Here is a 21,383-nt window from a genome sequence, read left to right on the forward strand (position 1 = left end):
AAAAAAAATATTCGATTATTTCTGCGAACGGAAAGCTTGGCTTAGCGGCGAAACAAAAGACATCGTGCGCTCGATCGCAAGGAATTAAAAACCTCGATACACGTTGTATTCCAAAAAAATTGTTTTGTATATATTATTTATTTTATATTCTGTGGGAAATAAAAATCAACATTCTTAAACTAAAAAAAAAAAAAGTATAGTACATCAGCTTACATATAAATCTTCTGACTTTCTTAAAATGTTACAATATGTTCTTTTTAACACTTACTTCTCGCCCTTCTCTCTCTCTCTCTCTCTCTCTCTCTCTCACTCTCATTATTTCGCACAAAAAGAGTTTCTCGGAATAAATTTTTAAGATATTTTACAGTACATGCGCTATATTGCGTTCGCAGTCAGACACAACGAGCATACTTTACATCATGTACAAATACACACACATAACATATATATATATATATGCGCACATACGTAACACATACACTTATCTTCACATATGATCGCACAATGATTCAATTATTTAAATTATTAGATATACGCGTTACATGTATAATTAATATAATACATGGAGTTAATTCAGTATGAACAGTGACAATTTTATATTAATGAGTAATGAACAGTATATAAATGGACTGCAACAATCTTATAAATATGTATCACTAATAATATATAGATATCATTTAAACTTTGCTCAAACACAATCAGAGCTCGCACCGATGATTATCACAATCACTTTATCATAATCTTTCTCTCTACGACAGTGCTCCTTCTTTAAAGCAGTTAACTTTGTGGACAGGAAACGTCACTACAAATTTTATCTACGTTTCCAGGCCAGGTGTTTTTTTTTTATTTATTTTTTTTTTTTTTATATATAGCATTACATATTAGTATTCTGTATGGTTGTGTGTGAGTGTGTGTGTTTGTGTGTGTGTGTACACTATTGTATAAATATATATATAAAATAAATGCTATATATAAATTATATTTACATTTAGCTTTTCCAGGCTATGATTCCAATCAAAATCGCCAATATGACAACTCCTATCACCAAGAGAATACACTTCTTTTTACGCAATTTGGTCTGATACATGCTTGCTTGTCTTACTTGCGCAGCACCTTCGGTAACGGACACCTCAGTTCTCTCAACTGAGGCTTCTATAGAATCAATTACTTCTCCCTGATCGTACACCAACGCTCCGATATCTTTGAATATTTGATTGATGTCGCTAATATTGCTCTGTCACAACAACAACAACAACAACAAATACATTTGTAAATTATAAAGAAATATGATATATTAATTTGAACTTAATTTGTGACAAAAAAGAAATACCTCTAATTGTCTTATACTGGCTTCTTGTTCCTCCAACATACGTAGGTTCATTTGTTCCTGCAGCTGTTCCTGTTGCTGTAGTTTCGCATCGTTCGAATATCTACTGTTTTGCAGTTCTATAAGTGTTTCCTGCTTCTTTTCTCCAAACGGCGGGATGCCCGCGCTAGCCTTGGCCTTTCTGACCATTTCCTTTTCCTTAGCAGCAGCCAGTCTTTGCACCGCCTGAATTTGCAAATGGCAATATTATTTTATCATAAAAAATAATAGACTTGATAATATTTGAAATTGATAACGAACTGATCAATATTTACTTGGAAAGAGTTCAATGCGCTTGTAAATTCTTCTTGAAGACGTTCTTTTTGCATTTTACGCTGCCTCTGTTCGCCAGGGCTTGTGGAGCCAGAGTTACTTGCTAATATAGCTAGGTCTCGAAGATGAACACTGGTATCTTTTGCCAACTGCTGTGTATAATGCTGTATCTGGTGACTAAAAAACAGACAGATCAGACAGTGTTACCCAAACATATATGTATATATACATTCTTATACTTTGTTAAGTACAAGCTTGCAACTTACAGCTGATTTCTGAGCTCCTGAGAATCAGTGGAACTACCCAACTGATTGACCATCTTCTGCATGGAAGATACTGCAAAACGCACAGAGTAGCGAGATATATTTCACATTTCTCAAAAATCTCTCTCTAAATTTCGTAAATTCCAAACCTTACCATTCTGGGATATTTTCAATATCGAGGTCCCGATGGTTTGAGACAGTCTACCAAAATCCTGCTCCCGAGCAGGACCACCGTTGTGGTAGGATGAAAATCCAGCATCCATTTTGACCGAGTTCAGCAATGTTCTTCAATCTGTGTCACACAAAAACGTCACATTTATTACACAAGATACTGCAAATAAATTTTTTTTTTTTTTTATCAACAATCCAGAGTCTACATCTCTTTTCAACGTGACAAGAAAAAGTGGAACACCAAATTACTGAACGAAATTCTGTCGCGGTTAATTTTGTCGCGAAAATAATTATTCTCGACGTGAAACTAACCAATTGCAAATGTAATTAATTGTTTTCTCACAGCACTCGTCGCTTACGTCGTGTCTCTGTGTGCAACAGAGAACTGATAACAACTGACGAGATCCTGTCGACAACAAGGTTCGCACGTGAAAACCTCTCGACAATTGCTATTGTCAAAGACTATTGAAAAAAAAAAAAAAAGTAATCGTTATCTTTCGCGATCGAATACTAGAAATTGTCAACAAAACGAAAATAATAGGCCCGTCCGCGATGACTCACGAATTAAAGCGAAAACCTCAACCTCTTGGTATTTCACGCGACACACGCACACACACACACATGTGCACATGCGTCACTCCGTGTGTACTAAAAGGATTCTCCCGAGATTACATGAAGCAATAAAATATCATTGATCAATATCGCCGCGCGAGTGAAATGTCGTCTCGAGCACACGAGGAGAGATCTTCTTTTAGACGGGAGTAAAATAATTCATACACTATCCGAGTGAGTCACGCCTGCAGAACGGTCACGATAATTGCGAGAGGGGAAGGTGCTCTCTTCGCTACATCCTCTACTGAAAATTCCTCCGGCTGAGCGGAGCGGAGCGATTATTCCCACGTCGATTCTCCGCGACTTGCTGCGCTCAGTAGTGGGAGGATCTCAGGCCGAGTCTACATGTCTAGGTCCGATCGCATTGGCCGATTTGCCGAATTGTCGTTGCCAATTCGACCGTCGCAACGGCATCCGGCCTGTGATCGTTCAGTGTGATCTCGGTTTGATTGGATAAACTCCAATCAAGTCCGCGATCAAAAATTCTAAAGAGCCGTCTACAATGGAGAGTTGTAGGCCGTAATAGTAAGAAATTGACCAATCACAGACAAAGTACAGAAAAATAATCGATTGTGATTTGTCAATTTCTTACTGTTACGGCCTACAACTCTCCATTGTAGACGGCTCTTAATAAGTCTGATACGAGCTTAAAGCATTAACACACTCGTGACTCTCGCGAGCCAATTGCAAGGATCCGGAGAAACAGCGGATGTTTTTGTGGTACCCACGCACACATATATATTTTTTATCTCAAATTTGATAAGCGTTATTTCTGTCGCGCGACACTGACATGTATTATTGTTTTATCGACGTTTATTTTTCCTGGTGAACACGAAAGGTTTTTGCCACCCACTGAGAGGTTATTTTCTTCCCGGTGAACACGAGAGAGAGAGAGAGCTCTCTTTCACAGTTTTGCATTTGTAGACCATGTACCGCACAACTTTATTGAAATTGATAAAAAGATTGTGATTACAATTATCGCAATTGAGATCCAATAATAATTTTTGAATTACAACTGAGACGGTAATAAATTTTAAAATAAGTTTTTTGTGTCAAAATGGAGCTCGAAAACAAACTTTTTGCAAAATATATGTACATCACATATGTAATCGCAATGTATTGGTAAGTTACGAAATTATTAATAAAGTAATGATAATATAAACTGCGTGTGTGTATTGTTCTTTTATCTGCTTAACTGATTACTGAATATACTTTTGTGTTATAATAATTTTCTTTCGCGTCTAATTTGCCAAATGCAGAAGGGAACGTGTTGTACATTTTACAATATTTTTCAGGATAGTGTCCATTGCAACTGTATTTGTAAATAAGACACTTCTGTCTAGTACAACCGTGAATTTGGACGCTCCTTTTTTTATAACTTGGTGTCAGTGCGTAGTAAGTGTATTTATTTGCGTCAGTTTGCGCCAACTGTCACAGTGGTTTCCGACTTATATCAGAATGGCGCAAGACAGTCCGTTTAAAAGGGATACTTTAAAGAAGGTACTTAAGAAAATACTTGAATGAATATTATACACATATATATATATATCTGTTTCTGTCTCAAAAAATGCATACTTAATTAATTAATACATTAATTGTTTTTTGCAAAGAAGCATCAAAAAGCACTTATTTACTTTTGATAGTTCTTTACACATGAAAAAATTTACATATACAATGTTGCAACATTGTTAAATTTAAAGAAATAACATTTAAATGTAAATGAGAAAACATTGCTTCATAATCTGCTCTTTGTTTTTCAAGAACTTCTTATATTTTTACAACCAAGTAACTTGTGCTGTAAACTTGCACAGGTACTGCCACTATCAATCTTGTTCACTGGAATGATAGCAAGTAACAATTTGTGTTTGAAATACGTCGATGTTGCTTTTTATTATGTAGGCCGCTCGCTGACAACAGTATTTAATATGGTGTTCACCTATGTCATACTGGGTGAGAGAATCTTAATCAAATCATTTCTAGCTGCGCATATAAATTAAAAAAAAAAAGATCCTCGATTATTATACATTAATTCTTAAAAACAAAACCATTGCAGGTCAAGAATTGTCTCTCAAATGCGTAATATGCTGCATGGCGATTGTCGCTGGGTTCTGGTTAGGTGTTGATCAGGAGCACGTGGCCGGTTCTCTGTCCGTTCTTGGAACAATCTTCGGTGTTCTTGGATCGTTACTTTTATCATTGTATTCAATTCGTATGAAACAGACTCTTCCATCGGTGAATCATGACATCTGGTTGCTCTCCTATTACAACAATATTTACAGCGTTATCATCTTCATTCCGTTGATGATAACAACCGGAGAGCAGACAGTCGTGTACAATTACGAGAAAATCGGGGACCCGGTTTTCTGGGGTATCATGGCAACCGGTGGCGTGTTCGGTTTCGCTATCGGATACTTCACCGCGCTTCAAATAAAAGTTACATCCCCTCTGACGCATAACGTCAGCGGCACGGCGAAAGCATGCGCTCAAACCATTCTGGCGACGCATTGGTACAACGAAACAAAATCGTTACTCTGGTGGCTGAGCAACGTGATTGTTCTTGCCGCCAGTGCGTGTTACGCGAGAGTCAGGCAATTGGAATTAAGCAAAGAGTACAAACTCCAGACGCAACAGCTTAAAGTATAAAGTGATAATATAAATTGTAACGCTTTTTTTTAGTTGAATTTTATATTGTAATTTTTGTACATAAAAAAATGTGTATATATATATATAAATTATATTTAATTTTATCTAATAAAAAAATATAGAATATATAAATTCAATTTAGATTGTAAACTTTGAATCTCGATGAAGTTTACCGGTGTCCTTCCCGCCAGAGGCCCCAACGGAGGGGCCTATCTCAAAGTGGCGCCGCTCCTGATAACGGGTGTCGCGCGTACGACCGTAGAGATATCTCTGCTGCGTGCGTATATGACGCGCATATTTGTTTACATGGTTACTACCGTAAGCTACACACAGCAGCTGACAGTTCAGCTGACGCTACGTTAAGTAAGAAAGAAGAAGATTTTTATGATCTCAAAATTTCGACATGGAGAAATTATCGAAGCCGCAGATAATTTGCCACATCGAAAAGTCGGTCGATTATTCGCTGTTCGATGCCAAGTGGATACCTTGTAGCGCGAAATTTGTGGTTATGGGCTCGCGACCTCGTGGTACCGGCATCATACAAATCTACGAGGTGTCCAGCGGCGAGCTGAAACTTGTTAAGGACATAGAGAGATCTAGTCAGATGAAGTGTGGAACATTTAAGGCATCCAGTCTTCGGGACAGATATTTAGCCACTGGCGATTTCAAGGTTGTTGTTCCTTCGTACAGATAGACATTTATATTAAATTTTATTTATTTATTTATGTTTATATGTATTTTTGTGATATATTTGTTCTGAAACATCATTTGCAGGGTAAATTGAATATTTACAACTTGGAAGATCCTTCGATACCAATTTACACAGCCAACGCTCATACGCAAATCATAAACGCTATTGATGGAGTAGCGGGTACCAGTGTAGGATGCGGTGCACCTGAATTAGTTACGGGTTCCAGAGACGGCAGCGTCAAAGTGTGGGATCCGAGACAGAAGGAGCGACCAGTGGCCATCATGGAATCCAAAGAAGGCGAAAGTCGGCGGGACTGTTGGTCGGTCACGTTTGGCAATTCTTATAATTCTGAGGAGAGAGTAGTGGCCGCTGGATATGACAACGGTGATGTTAAAATGTTTGACTTAAGAGCAATGTCGGTCAGATGGGAGAGTAATTTAAGAAATGGAGTGTGCGGTCTCGAATTTGACAGAAAAGATATTCCTATGAATAAGCTGGTCGCCACTACGTTAGAATCGAAATTTTATCTCTTCGACTTGAAGACTCAACATCCTGAGAAGGGCTTTGCCTATCTCGTTCAAAAGGTTCGTCATCCAATTAATTCAAGTTGTATTCACACTTTTGTTCTATCTTTATATTTCTAGATTTTATAGTCTTGATTTTTTATTTCTCAAACGTTTCTAGGCTCACAAATCGACGATATGGCTGGTTAAACATCTGCCGCAAAATCGTGAATTGTTTGCAACCTGTGGTGGCGGTGGAACGATATGTCTTTGGAAATAGTAAATATATATCCGTTTCTTTTTTTTTTTTTTTTTTTTTAATTAAGAAAAATTAAACATATTGAAATACATTCATTAATTTTCAGTAATTATCCGGAGAAGAGAAAAACTACAGACGCCGATGGGATTGAAGAAGGAGTCGTGGGCAATGTCAGCTTGCTGCAGAACTGTGCGCTCTCGTCCCAACCCATCAGCTCTTTGGATTGGAGTCCGGACAAGCAAGGACTCGCCGTTTGCACATCGTTCGATCAATGCTTACGTGTCATCATAACAACAAAACTGAACGCATATTGATCAAACAGCGGAAAGCGCTCGATGTAAATAAGTTTTGTATTATATTACGTGCTTTTGAGGCAAAGTCCCCTCCCCTCGTATATAATAGTTTTATATTATATATAAAGTTTTAATTAACGTTAATGTCAGAGTTTTTTTTTAAGGACAAATCGTTAATTTTATACAGAAACATGACTACGAAGCAAATTTTTCTTTAAACTAGAAAAGAGAAGAGAACAATTATAAGAAACATTGAAATTCGTCATCCCATTAGATATTTCATTGTCGCGATTAGACTCGAGACGTCGATTCTCGCTAATAGACACAGGATGCGTTACGCATATAATGCAAAACTGTATTATATGTCATCGGGCCAATTTATTCTCAGAATCGGATCTTTAATTACTAAGTCAGGTTATTGATACGCGCTGTGTTGCGTAGAGATTGCGCAATGTTACACAATGATACCGCCATATTTAGATGCGGTCTAGTCCATATTTTATCTATCTCGTGGCGACATTTATTTATTATTTGTACGTACGATAAGAAAAAAAAAACAATAAAGAAATGTTTCAATTTTAATTGCGCAAATTGACTGGGGACATTTATTATTTGTACATACCATAAACAAACAATAAAGAATATTTCGATTTTAATTACACAAATTGATTATTTCTTATCCATCTTGTTTAGTATGTATATACATACTAAACAAGATGGATAAGAAGTTATGTGCCGATGATAACACCACGTGTTTATGAGTCGCTTGTTTATAATTTTTGTAACCAAATGACGCACTTGGCAATCCATTCTAAATAGATTTGGCTTCACAACTTCTCGCGTACATTTCGTCTTCTAATTCCAATATTCATTCTAATATTTCATAATATTTATAATTCTAATAAAACATTCAAGGAATTAACTTGGTCAACATAAAAGATTCTCGATTCGGTATCTCTGAATTCTGTTTTTTGTTCAATATCAATTACGCTCTCTTATAAAAAATTTTATCTAAATTCAGACGTTAAATAAACAAATTATTAAACTTAAAATTATTATTATTTTTTTTTAATACTGTTTAATTCAAACCTCCGATAAAAAAAGAATTTGCAATGTAAAAACCAATAGCTTTATTTTAAATTTCTTATAGCAAAAACTAAATAACTCAATTTTTTATCATGTAAATGATCAGAAGAGTCAGCCGTAAAATACTCAAATTTCAAGAGGGGAGAGAAAAGGAGAATTTATCACACAAAAAGTAATAAATCGGATCAATTATTATAAATTTTTATTATACAGTGTAAATTACTATACAGTAAAAAATGTATAAACAAGAATGTGTCATGAACGATATTAAAATGCGAGTTTCTTCATCAGCAGGTACATGTGTTGGTCTATCTCGAAACCGTGCAAGTTGTTCGCGTCGCCTTGCAGTCTCATCAGAAGACCTCCGAAGGATACGTAGGCCGATCTGAAAGCAAAAAAAAACATCCCGCGGTTAGTTCGGAGCTAACGCGTCGTCTTGCCGTAACACGCAAACGGGATGTAGAAAATATTTTTTTTCTTTTTTTTTTTTAATAGACGATAATCAAGAAATTACGGGGATATTCAAAAACTTTCAAAGATCGACGGCGATTCTTTTTACGAGATGATCTGCGATCGTCATAATTGCAGTGCCGATAGCGGTCGTGATATATATATCAGTCACACAACCAGCTAACCACACTGCCAACATGCCGATCGCTAAGGTAAGTCCTTCTTTCACGAAGGAGACATCTTCTGTGCTTCGAAAGTGCTCTCCGTTGTCCAATCCTCGATGGACCTCGTCCTCTTGCGTTCTGTTTTTCCGATACACATGTATATATATATACGTGTTGGAAATCTCAACGCCCCTCGTCGGAAAATCCATCTCTTTTAATGCATCAACAAATCAAATTTGTCAATTATTCAAATAACTAACTACGTGCGTGTATCAGACAGGTTATAATTATCGACTTGATTACACATCGGACGCAAGATAAACCAAAACGCGTGACGTGAAATCGACGCGCACTAGGGGAATCGTATTTTTTAATTTAAAAAAAAAAAAAAAAAAAAAAAAACCAGTACGGTGTTGAGACGTACCCCTTACCACACACAACAAGCAAATATCGTCGACTAAAAAAGTGCAAAAAATAATCAGAAAATATTCGTCGTTAGCGCTTCAACATTATCAAAAAGGTTTATCTCTCTTCGAATTATCGACGTTATACAGATTGCGTATTTGATCGCGCGTTATGTAACAACGCTCTTCTAACGTTGAGAAAATTTTGTTATCATTAATCGGCTGCGATCTCCGCGCGACCGTTACACTTACGAAATATCGGGGGGAGAGGGGAGGGGGCGGGGAGGGAGTATAAATTTTTCGTGCGATTTTGCAAACGAAGCAAGAAGAATGCGAATATACCGTCGAGAAACTCGTGGCCCACGTGTTTCTCTCCATCGATTGACCTTGCCTCTGACGAATCTCTGGCTTCAAGAGGTACTTCGCTTCCGTTTCTATAGAAGCCAATTATTTTTAACTGCGTATTTCGAGCTTTCGCTTGTCCCTCTGATTCTCCCTATCTTCGTCTCTTCACTTTCTCTTTCTCTCTCTCTCTCTCTCTCTCTCTCTCTCTCTCTCTCTCTCTTTCTCTCTCCTTCTCCTTCTTCCTCTTCATACATCAATATTGTCAGCATAACCGAGTTACAGTCTTCCAGAAGTAAAACAATTAAGAAGGAAAATGACTTTGCGCGCGTTTGACATTATTATAAAAATTACGTTATCGAACTTTTTGTAGCTACGTTTTTTTTAAAGTTGTAATTTTAGTCGATATTCATAATTGTGTATAATATTATATTAATAACGCACCGAGAGCTAGTGAAAAATTTATTTTAAAAATACTAAAATTTCAAAAAGGTTTTGTGCTATTCGAGTGAACTTCTTTTTGACAAGTTTACATATTTTTACAAATGTAACAGTAAATATAGTAATTCAAAAACGCACCGAACTAATGGCATATATAAAATATGTTTTAAAACTGCTAAAAATTCAAAAAGTTTTTATAACATATGTTGTTGAAATAAACTTTTTTTAGTATATAAATATGTTTACATATTTTTTTTATAAATACAATAGTAAATATATCAATTCTTTTATCGTGTAAAAATATTAAATTATAAACATTAAAAATTTCGCGTTCGCTGGGGATAATCCTGCAGGTTCGCAATTGTATCGCACACAGGGGGGGCGTGCGTTTCTGATCGGTCACAACTCCTCCCGGTTGCCACGAGGAGAAACCTCCTCCAGGTCCGAAGATGTCGACGTCGCAAACGTGGCCGGTGCCGTGCGACTAATTATACGCGTAACTAGAGAAACTTACAGATTGGCCGAATATGACGAGAGAGATCTTAGCGCCATATACACATCTCCGATATGCGATGTGAACAACGATGACGATGATGACGACGATGTGACGATGTACATGCATGGATGCTACTTTTTTATATAAAAATTTCTTAAACTTTCCGACACGGATGATGTTTCTTTATAGAACACACGGAGCAAAAATAAAAATACTTTCGTTATATAATGTATAAAACTTGGAGCAAAATCGATTAGGTCTATTAAAAACCCGATCGGTTCAGCTGTTGCCGAGAGATAACGGAACGTAAGGTTCTGTGAATTGAACTCGCGCGTGCGAAAGAAAAAAAAAAAACTTTATCAATAAGTTACACTAGCTCCGATCACTTATTTTGTGTTAATTGATAAAAACAATTTATTGTCAGAACAAAAGTTTGTTCTGCGAAATAACAATTATCACAGAATTTTTGCAATTAATTAAAAATCAAATTTTTCTTTTAATTTTGTTTAATTAGATACAGAGAAGAGAGACTTCAAAAAGTTTTTCTCTAAAACCTACCTTCACTCGATCAAATAAATTATTGATTAACATGAGGCGCTGGTGTGTGAAAGTAAATAAAAAAAGCATTAGATGATTTTTATTACCATTTGAAATACAATATGTGATCCTATATATATATATATATATATATATACACACACACACATATATATATATATGTATATATATATATATATATAAGCTGCGTGCGCACAAACCATCGGTAATAAATACACGTATATGCGAAGCTTTATTACATGAGTCCGGGCTGCAACGCGCGTTCCTTCGTTAACAAATCCGCCGTCAAATTGGAGACGCTATTGTACATATTTATTTATAAATTTGTCGGAACATGAAAATTCATTTGTGAGAAACGCAACGTGCCTTCGGTCGCTCGAGGGGTGCGCATCTTCCATCCGCAAAATGTGATACTTCACATTGATGAAGATAACGGAGAGAAAGCGCTGGCGATTTTGTGTGTGTGTGTGTGTGTGTGTGTGTGTGTGTGTGTATGTGTGTGTGTTTCGGAGATTTACCTGTCGCCATACGTACATTCAAGTGCGTTTCTCAATGAATTTCTCCCGCGTGGAATCACCTTTTAACGCAGAAGTTGCGTACGGTGACGTCACGATAATTACAGGCACTGTTGCGTTGCTTGTTCGTCAATCGTTCGAAAAATAAATAAGTAAATCTATGCAACACGCGAAGTTCTGTAATACGCAACTGTTACTTTGAACGAAATTAATATTCGCGACGAGAGACTTCCGACACACACAATTACGCATCGCCGGTGCTGCGAAAACATAAATACATAGTTGAAAATCGATATTTTGTTCACATGCTTCTTTCAAAAAATATTTCTAATTACTGAAAATAAAAAGTACACGCATTAAAGTTGCAACCTTCGCGATTTGATCGTCGCTGAAAACCGTTCGTGAAAAACAATAAGATTTGACATTTGTTTTGATTAAAAAGTTCAGAGGGATGTTTGACTACATACATGGCTGTGTATATGCTGTTGTGATTTGTGTTAATAAAGATAAAGAAAAATATTTGGATGCGCGAATAACAGAGCAAATATATCGCAGTGTTCGTAAAAACTGAATTAAGAAATTTAATGAGAAAAATATATATATATATATATATATATATATATATATATATATAAGTTGTAGTATTCTTGAAAATATGGATTAGAGAATAGAAAATTATCCTTGGTAAGAGAAAATTATCGTTGCAAAATAAAACTGTGGTACTTTCTGTTTTTTCTGTTCGAAAGATTTTAACTTCATTTTCGTTTTTTAATGTTTTGCAATCAAGATCGAAACTGAAAATTATTTTTTCATCGCCAATTTGAACCAGAACTCAAGATTCTTACATAATCAAACAGCATATACATATATATATATATATATACATATACATATATATATATATATATATATATAAACGATTTCAAGCTTCGTAAGAAGCTTCGGCGTAATATCCGAAGAGCGGATGTAGCGTCGCCCTTCCGATATATGTTAATTCTTGCTCGTGACAAAGAAACACCGCAGCAGTCCGATATAATTGTTCGAGTTTATATACACGTTTTATTTTGTATGTGTATCACACGACACTCTCAGAAAAGATGACGTCGTGCCACTCGTGGGTCGCTGATGGCGGCGACAGAAGAGATGTCGTACCAGATAGTGCATTTACAGTATTCAGGGCCCGTGTAAACGCGCATCTGGCACGAGCCCCAACTGCCTTGTAGTCTCGTATTGGCTCGCTTTCGCTCGGTTCTCGCTCTCATAATACTTTTTTTTTTTTTTTTTTTTCATTTGTTCATTCTTCGTCGTCTACATATTTCCCTTCCCCCTTGTTTCCTCTCTTATTGGCTCATCAAGACCTTTTTTTACCCTTTTCTCCGTAAAAAATTTGGACGAATAACCCGAGGTTCGAATTGTGTGACAATGTCAATAAAATATTTCACTAATTGTTGACTGTTTTAATTTGTTGCTAATCGCAATACATTGCGCGTGTGTGTGTGTTAAAAATGTGAACACTTATGTAACGACGTTCGTGTGTCACGCAATTCTTTTTTTACACATGCAATTAAGTCTTTATTCCGTGGTCGGAAGAGATGCGCGTGCGAACGACGATAACTTGTCGTCGCACGTCGTGAAAATTTCACTTTGGAGTTTTTTTACACAGCGCTGATACAATTTTGTTTTTTTGTTTTTACAATGTGTGTTTTCGTTCCTTCGCGGAACACAACGGTAAAACTGGCAGCGATAGAGTTTTAAAGATTTCTCAGCCGTACCGCGTCTCTCTCTCTCTCTCTCTCTCTCTCTCTCTCTTTTCAGAAGGATGTCAGCTGATGCTATTTTCCCTCTCGAAGCGCGAAACGAGAAGAGGACGACGCCGCTAATAATAGCAACCAGTGTCCCCGGTACTTCGACGCTCTGGCGTCAAGACGCCCGTCGCGCTTTCGTGATCCGTTAATGCACACTATACTCTGACGGAGGCTTAATGCGCATCCTTCCTCCCTTTCGATGCTTTTTAGAAAATTACTTCTTTTATCGAGAGACGTTCGGTCAATGCGACGCGCGCGTGTCTCGAGAACGTTAATCGATATCGTTTGAAGAAAAAAAAAAAAAAGAAAAAAACAAAACAATCTTCTTATCCTCATCATTCCTCAGAGAGAAGAGAAAATCGAGCGCGCGCTCGAAAATGATTTTTCCGAATCCGACTATCGATCTTACACGAGCTCGGACTTTCGCGACCGATAATCGCTAATTCACTCTCTCTCTCTCTATCGCGCACTGTTGAATATTTATCGACTACCGTACGCGATATTCGCCACCGCGATCGCGCCGTACATACTTGGCGCCGTTATTTATCGACAATGTTGCGATCGTTTTGCTTCAACCATCGCTGTGCTTTCGAGCCTCCTCCCAATAACCGTGTTCGATGATCGCGCGAACGAAAGATCTTGAAAGTTTTAGAGACGCCAAGGAGGGAAAAGATTCTCGACGCGGGCGCGGAGAATAAACTTTGAGAGAATCTCGTCGCGATTCTGCGACGACCGCAACGACGCGTCGACCGGTCGCAGCGGCGAAGTCCACACTGATTATTCACCGTGATTAAACAGTTGCATTGGAAATAAAGAGGGAATATGACGATCCGGGGGGGAGGGGAAGAGGAGAGGGAACGTGTCTACCAATCGCCAAATGTAGTCTATCTCGCGTCGGTCGTTTTAGATACACGCAGCAGATTGCACAATCGGTATTACCAGTGCCGACCTTGCCTGGCTTGCAACAGGTGCATCGCGCGATCCAAAATTATCCTGGCGCGACAGGTGATCCCGTTTGACCGCTAGTGCATTTATTTTGCACGCATCGTCCGTATATATAAATCGACGATCGGATGGATATATGTTGTAACGCGTCGTCGTCGTCGTCGTTGTCCGTCGTGAAAATAAGTTTCTCGCAAGGATGAGCGAGATAAAAAGAAAAGAGAGAAGATGATAATCATCAACTGCCACACACAGTACAAATACCGACGCGCGTCTCTTTGCGATGAAACGCGAGAATTTTCGAGAAGTTGCGCCAACAACTCTTAAAACCTTCGTCACACAAGAAATGCATGCACAATCCGTCCGGCGGCGACTTTTCACGCAATTTCGCTCGCGAAAAGAGAGAAAGAACCAGAGAACGAGAGAAGACAATATTGCGAATATACGGGGTACGTGTATACACGCGCTCTTTTACGCTGCTCTAACTTAAAGCGTTACACAATCGCGACCTTGGACCGTGAGCGCGGAATTTATCGCTCCAAGTAAATCTCCGTTCGGAGATGGAAATTGATTTCAAGAAAATATACACACTGCGCACACGCGGATTTATCGCTATATCGATTTTACGCGTGTACACACACGCGCGCGCGCGCGGAGGATTCGACAAAAATGGGATTTGTGTGCTCTCTCCCCGCACACAAAGAGACGTTCGTCGATTTTTCTACGCAACTCGGACGGAATGGAACGGAATTTACGACGACGTTGCAAATCCGTATATACAAATCGAAAAATACGCGGAATCATCTTCCGAGAGAATTCCGAGATTTTTCCCGACGACGGAGTTTTTCCTCGGAGTTTTTCGCGATGTAAAAAATTCTTCACTGGCGTGATTACGTGACCAGTTCAGCACGCGCGAATCCGCGAGCAGAGGCGATTCTGGATCGATGAGTCAATTTCTGGAATTACGTTCTTCGCGTCGGATCACAGAAAGAGAGAGAAAGAGAGAAGAGAGAGAGAGAGAGAAAGAGAGAGACAAAAATAATACGGCACGACCTATATAACGTGTGTGCGACATACAGTAACGCTAAAACGTCCGAAGGCCATGCGCGACTCGCGAAACGACTCGCGAACGAACTCGCGCGACGGCTAAGCGACAACTAGAGCGGCTCGCGACTAAACCCTAGCTAGAGCAGGAGTGCAAGCCGCGCTAGCTGCAGCAGTAGCGGCCGAGCTGGCTGAGGCTGCAGCCAAAGTCGTATAGCGACTCTCAACGTTGCCAGTCGTACCAGCTGTTATACAATCCGCACGCGTGTGTGTGTGTGTGTGTGTCCGCGCACTGCCGCGCTTGAACGTGCCAAGCCTGAGTCTCTCGCGGAAAGGTCGAGATGTTGAAAATTCGATATAATTGAAGAGAAATTGTAACGCGCAACTTTTTTTTTTTGAGAGAGAGAGAGAGAGAGGGAGAGATTACACGCCGAAACTAAAAGTGCAATATTTCTTTTTTTTTTTTCCAGAGAAAAACGTCGAGAGATAGAAAACTTTCCAGATAACTGAGAACTAAAAAGTGACGATTTCGCTTCGCGCGATCGCGACGCAGAGACTGCGACTTTTGAAAGCGGATTGAACACGAAGATATGACAGACGAGAATGTAATCGGAGAGAAACGAGAGAAGAGAGGAGTGAAAAAAAAAAAAAACAATAACAGAGCGACGTACGTGATGGGAAATTCGATTCGCGTTACGCTTGTGCTTTCGCGGTAACGGTAATAATTGGACCACTTTGCTGGTAAACGAGCTTAATGATCGATTCTGTCGACGCGAGATGCAACACACACGCGCGCGCGCGAACCTTCCAAGGTTTTCCAGTCAAATCCGCGCGCGACGGATCTCCCTCGATGTTAACGCGTGAATGACGACACGCCGCTCTTTCCGGGGGATGACGACGTGTTTCGACGACGACGACGACGACGACGATGACGGAAATGTAAAACAGAGTTCAATCAATGCAGCGCTGACACGGCTGCGTGTGAGTCACGGGCTCTCTCTCTCTCGAGGCCAATATTTCGCTCGCCGAAACGTTCCCGCGATTGTTTTTTTTTTTTTTTTTTTTGGGAGCTTTCCACTCGCACCTGTTTTTTTTTTCTCTTTTCTTTTTTCGGAAAATATCAAATTGATGAGTTACGTCGAAAAAAAATGGTCACGACGTGTGTGTATTGCATTTCGGACGCCAGTCGAATGAAATCTGTGAGAGATAATCGTTAATAAAAAAAAAAAAAAAAACAAAACAAACATCTTCAAATTGAAGCAAACATTTCAATTTAAACACTTCAGCTCTCGCCGCGATGAGCAAAAACCGCACACTGTTATCTCGAAACACGATCCTGAGTGATGAACAATTACATATCGGAATCGGAGGTCACATTTTCAGTGCGGCAAACGTTTCTCTCTATCTCTCTCTCTCTCTTCGCAAAACGCGACGTGTACATTTCCGAATAACGTTAAAATTTAACGATACGAACGATTCAATTTTTGTCTCTTTTTTTTTATTTTTTTATTTTTTTTTAGAATTAAATTCGAGTTTTCTACGCGTTCGCGCGGTAGCGACAACGGATGCGGAAATTTGGAACCGCGAGAAAGGTGTGTTTTGATCACTGATCAGCGATTCGTCGAGGGAATACTTCGCGCGCTACTTTTTTTCCGAACGAAGAAAAACGAGACAAGCACGGCGAAATCGAACGGCAAACCAGGCACGACTAAACGTGGCGGATTACCCGACACGTTGATGACTCTTCTCGCCGCCGATGGCCGGGTGAAGGCGATTATGCAATTGCGCTGGCCGAAAAAGTCGTGCCAAGATGCGTGGCGCTGGGCCACGACGCGCGTGCACGCACAATCGGTCGCGTCCAACCTCTAGGCACCGAAACTCACTCACTCACTCACTCGCTCACTCACTCTCTTTCTCTCTCACTCTAGCCAGATGAATATGTGTGTCGCGTCGGAGCATCGAGGTTGGTCTATCGTTATTATCGGGATTGCTAAAAAGTCCAAGGTTACTTGGCTCGTCCTAAAATCCCCGCCGTCCCCCTCCCCTCTCCTCTTACGCCCCAGAAGTGACCTTTGATGTTACCGCATCACAACAAACGTCGATATACGAGCTCTCTTCTGGCGTATAACAAAGGAAAAAAAAAAAGAGAATAAGCTCCGCGGCTGAATTTATGTTAATTTATTGCCGCGCGACTCCTGAGAATTTTCGCATACGCGACGCGCATTCCAGCCGCGATATTATTGCGGTATTCTTCTTTTATCGAATCGACTCTCCTCCTTCTCCGCCTCCTTCTCCTCCTCCTTCTTCTTCTTCTTCTTTCCGTTATAGGCTTTTACGTGTGCCGTGTGGATATGGGTCACCCTACCGAAACCGATCGATTCGCGCATTGACTCTCACGAACGGACGCGTCCAATAATGAGACCCCCCCGCGCACTCGCGCGCGAGGCGCGAGTTTTCGCGGCCGCCCGACCTTCGTCGTGTTGTCGCGTGTATAATTGCTGCTAATTATCGAGCACATGCCGCCATGCACACGCACGTGCACACACTCTCCCGAACCAGTCGGATGCACATTGCGCATTTAACACCGTCGAATGTCTCATGTATTTATATATATATATATATAAATTTATATATATACACATATGTATATACATATATACATATAATATATATGTTGTTCGAAATTGCGATAAAGAAACGGCGAATCTCGCGCAATGCGATTAAAAAACTTTTTCGCATTCAAGTGCGACATTTTTTTTTCGTTATCGTTCGAAAGCGGTTTATCTGGAGTTCACTCGTGTCGCTTTACAGGAATATTTACATATATTTGCGTTACACATATTTGTCTGCGCTATTACCTCGTTCAATTTACAATCAGATAACGCCTATATAGCGCCTGATTTGATATGTAACTTGTGATACAAAAGCCTTTTGTAGTCGTTAATATTATTGATTTATCTTTTTTAAATGCAAATTTTATAACAAAATTAGTTGCAACAAACATACACAACTGAAATACGCAAATTGTTTCTGACTCCGAAGATTTTTTGAGGATTTTTTTTGCCGACTGTCTTAATACACAGTGTCCATTATTATTATTACAGCACGAAGATGAAAAATGTTTGTATCCGCGTCACAATGCAGCGAGATGTGACGTGTTTCATAATTTCTTTCGCAAGTAGCGTAAAAAATTAACATTACGTTTCAAATATTAAATAATGACATTTACATATTCAGTTTTGATCTCAATAAAACTAAATTTGTCGACGCGGCAAATTTTTATCTTTTTTTCTCCACACAGAGAAAGCGAAAAATGTTCACAACAGTTCAAATAAATAAACTGCTGTATCATATTTAACGCAAGAAAAAAAAAAAACAAAAGTAGACATCGGAATCTTGTTAAAATATCAACGCAAGCAATCGCGCAAAGTGCAGCTTACACAAACATGACAAGTGCTCTCAAAGCTCCGAGACCAAGTGCATCCTCGAAAGACACAGTAATACGATGAAACGGTGGAAGAAGTGGTGAAGAGAAGAAGACGAAAAAGCACATAGAGAAGAAGAGAGATCCGCGACAGATAGGTGATCAAGAAACGACGAGGAGAAAGACAGCCAAGAGCGAAAGAGAGAAAGAGAGAGAAAGAGAGACCATGCTGCGCCGCTACTCTCTCTCGTTTGGCACAGACAAGTAGTTAGCAGGCATTGAGGAACCTGGGCCGATTTAATCTTAGACCGCGCTCTACCTCTACCACACACATTGCCGTCGCACACTATCACTATTTTACTACCATCGCACGTTGTTAGCAATCATCATCGTCATCGTCGTGGTCGTCGTGGTCGTGGTTGTCGTCGTCGTTGTTGTTGTTGGTCGTCGTTGTTGTACAGGATTGTCATTTTCAATTTTTTGGGGGGTTTTTCTTTTTCTTTCTTTTTTTTTTTTGATTTTTCAAACTACCGACGCGGACATATTGTTCGCCTTCGCGCGAACGAACACGTTGCGAACGAACCTTTAAGTCTCGTATCTCGGTATCTCCCGCGGCAGCAGACACGGCACACGCAATACAACGTAAACGCGCAACACTACGCAGAAACCAGGGAGCGCACCTGCGCGCGCGCTCGCGCTGCCCGCACCGTTTTCTCGGTCGCGACCCGTCCCCGCCGACACCCCCGGTGTGTGCTTTTCTCTCCCCTGCTCCCACTTTCCCTCTCCACCTCGGGGATCGGTTGCCCGCGCCTCCCCCACTTACACACGCGCGCGACCGCCGGTGTCGCAGAGGGGTCGAGAAGGCACCTTTGGCCTCCCCCTCTTGGTGCCCTTCTACCTCCTCTTCTCTTACTCACTCTCTCTCTCTCTCCTCTTCTGCTGCTGGCTGCTCATCCTCCTACGCCACCTACATACGTACACGAGCACACGTTGAAGAGAGTCGATTATCGCTCAGAACCAGGAGCTCCTACTACTACTTGATTCAGTCGGAGAATATGGACGAGGGAAGGGACGAAAGAGAGAGAGAAAGAGAGAGAGAAACACACACACAGAGAGAGAATAAAACGCGGTAATATGGCGGCCGACCGCTAAACGCGAGCACTAATTATGTAAGGAGAGGCCGAGGAAGCAAAACTAAAACGTTTGACGTTTTCGCTTTGTAATAAAATGGCTGAGAATTTGCATATTACACTTCTCAAACAAACGAACAAAAAAATATTTTCTCCCAATAAATCCTGTCGTACGTGTGAATGCGCGCGCGCAATTGTTATACGATGTATGCACTCATATGTACGAAAATTTTTTATATATTAATTTTACACATCTAATTGCAATATACACGTGTAAAAACGATAATAGCGAAGATCAAAAAACACCGCGCGCAATCTGTTTTTTTTTTTTGTAATCGACCGTGCGTTGCATTTCAAATTATCTCGCTTTTTTTTACATTCTTATTTAAATCTGTTGTCGTTTGCACGTCACTGCGCGCAGATGACGTGCTTTTGCGAAATGATTTTTATCTGATCTCTCGAGTCACACGAAACGTAAGCGACGCGCGAGCTATCGGTGTCATCGCGTAAGGGAGAGAGAGAATAATGGCATAAACGCATTAAGTTCTTCTTAAGTTTTATTTTGTTATGTAATTGAGAATTCCGCGCGACGGGGCACACACATGCTCGGCTTCATTATTTAACGCGGCGCGCTCGTCGCGCGTTCCGCGAGTTTAAAATTTAATTGAGCATACACAATAACGCATATGTCGCGCTGTTTAATTAAAAACCCGTTCGTCGCGTTCGAAACGAAACGTGAAAAAAAAAAAAAAAAAAAAAAAAAACGGCAAGTCGAAAGAGACCCTCGATCGATCGCCGATTCTGGTTTTCATGGATTATTGCGAAAAGAACACTCGGAGACTGGCGCAATATATATATATATATACGCGCGATATCGAAAATGCAAATGTTTGGCTGGTCGACAAAACCGGCGTTGCGCACTTGGCACACGGGAGAAAATAACTCGCGCGAAAATCACGAATATTACTTGGAAACCGATATAAAATGGATCTGTTTTCAATGACGACTGCTTCGATTATATAAATCACGTGGCTTTGTGAAACTTCAAAGAAATTTACTCGAAAAGGAAATTACTTTGTCGCACTTTTGCAAATATTCTTTTTTTTTTTTTTTACTTTGTAAATTGATTTAACTTTTGCGCGGGGAGCGCGCGGACGGGATATTTTTCCAAAGAATGCACCTGTTATCAAAAAAACTGCGCTGCGGGCTGATCTTTTATTTACTTATGCAAACGCGAGAGTACAAGCAGAATCGAAGCAACACGTGACGGCCGGTCCGAGCGCCCGTAATCGCGATCCGTGTAACTGGCTAAAGAAAGTACACGCTCAATGTCACGGTTCGCGGCTCTACGCACTCGCCAATATAGGATAGAAAAAAAAAAAAAAGAAAAAAATAGTTTCTAGTAAATTAATAATAACGGGGCGGCGGCGTGCGCCATATCAGCGTGTCAATGCAAAACAACTCCGCGGACATACGAGAAAATAGTACGCGTATAAAAAAAAAAAAAA

At 39.8% G+C, this 21,383-nt stretch overlaps 4 protein-coding genes across 7 annotated transcripts in view; 2 read left to right on the forward strand and 2 right to left on the reverse strand.

Annotated features, from left to right (window-relative positions):
- Positions 1-818: 818 nt before the first annotated feature.
- Positions 819-2,967, reverse strand: LOC109860315 (syntaxin-7). Of its 4 annotated transcripts, none has more exons than XM_020439328.1 (6): positions 2,851-2,967; positions 2,057-2,194; positions 1,906-1,975; positions 1,642-1,816; positions 1,331-1,552; positions 819-1,234 (listed from the first exon to the last, which is right to left on the reverse strand). In XM_020439328.1, the coding sequence occupies exons 2-6, from the start codon at positions 2,163-2,165 to the stop codon at positions 989-991; spliced, it is 822 nt and encodes a 273-aa protein (XP_020294917.1). In that variant the 5' UTR covers positions 2,166-2,194; positions 2,851-2,967; the 3' UTR covers positions 819-988. The 4 variants fall into 4 exon arrangements, with proteins under 4 accessions (XP_020294917.1, XP_020294932.1, XP_020294924.1 ...); XM_020439343.1 differs by lacking the exon at positions 2,851-2,967 and adding an exon at positions 2,635-2,835; XM_020439335.1 differs by lacking the exon at positions 2,851-2,967 and adding an exon at positions 2,433-2,835.
- Positions 2,968-3,357: 390 nt separating this feature from the next.
- Positions 3,358-5,392, forward strand: LOC109860297 (GDP-fucose transporter 1). The gene is made up of 4 exons (XM_020439299.1): positions 3,358-3,807; positions 3,981-4,185; positions 4,497-4,635; positions 4,739-5,392. The coding sequence occupies exons 1-4, from the start codon at positions 3,743-3,745 to the stop codon at positions 5,326-5,328; spliced, it is 999 nt and encodes a 332-aa protein (XP_020294888.1). The 5' UTR covers positions 3,358-3,742; the 3' UTR covers positions 5,329-5,392.
- A 107-nt stretch (positions 5,393-5,499) lies between these two features.
- On the forward strand, positions 5,500-7,656 carry LOC109859605 (WD repeat-containing protein 92). The gene is made up of 4 exons (XM_020437996.1): positions 5,500-5,998; positions 6,103-6,603; positions 6,704-6,801; positions 6,888-7,656. The coding sequence occupies exons 1-4, from the start codon at positions 5,732-5,734 to the stop codon at positions 7,093-7,095; spliced, it is 1,074 nt and encodes a 357-aa protein (XP_020293585.1). The 5' UTR covers positions 5,500-5,731; the 3' UTR covers positions 7,096-7,656.
- Positions 7,657-8,340: 684 nt separating this feature from the next.
- The window catches only part of LOC109859413 (DNA-directed RNA polymerases I, II, and III subunit RPABC3), a 39,422-nt gene continuing 26,379 nt past the window's right edge, over positions 8,341-21,383 (reverse strand). Inside the window, exon 4 of the mRNA XM_020437668.1 lies at positions 8,341-8,545. Within this exon, the coding sequence (XP_020293257.1) occupies positions 8,428-8,545 (118 nt within the window). The 3' untranslated portion in view covers positions 8,341-8,427. The remainder of the gene's footprint in view (positions 8,546-21,383) is intronic.

Source organism: Pseudomyrmex gracilis, unplaced genomic scaffold, assembly GCF_002006095.1.
Source record: "Pseudomyrmex gracilis isolate BER0280 unplaced genomic scaffold, ASM200609v1 scaffold_7, whole genome shotgun sequence".
In the NCBI taxonomy this organism is placed as follows: Eukaryota; Metazoa; Arthropoda; class Insecta; order Hymenoptera; family Formicidae; genus Pseudomyrmex; species Pseudomyrmex gracilis.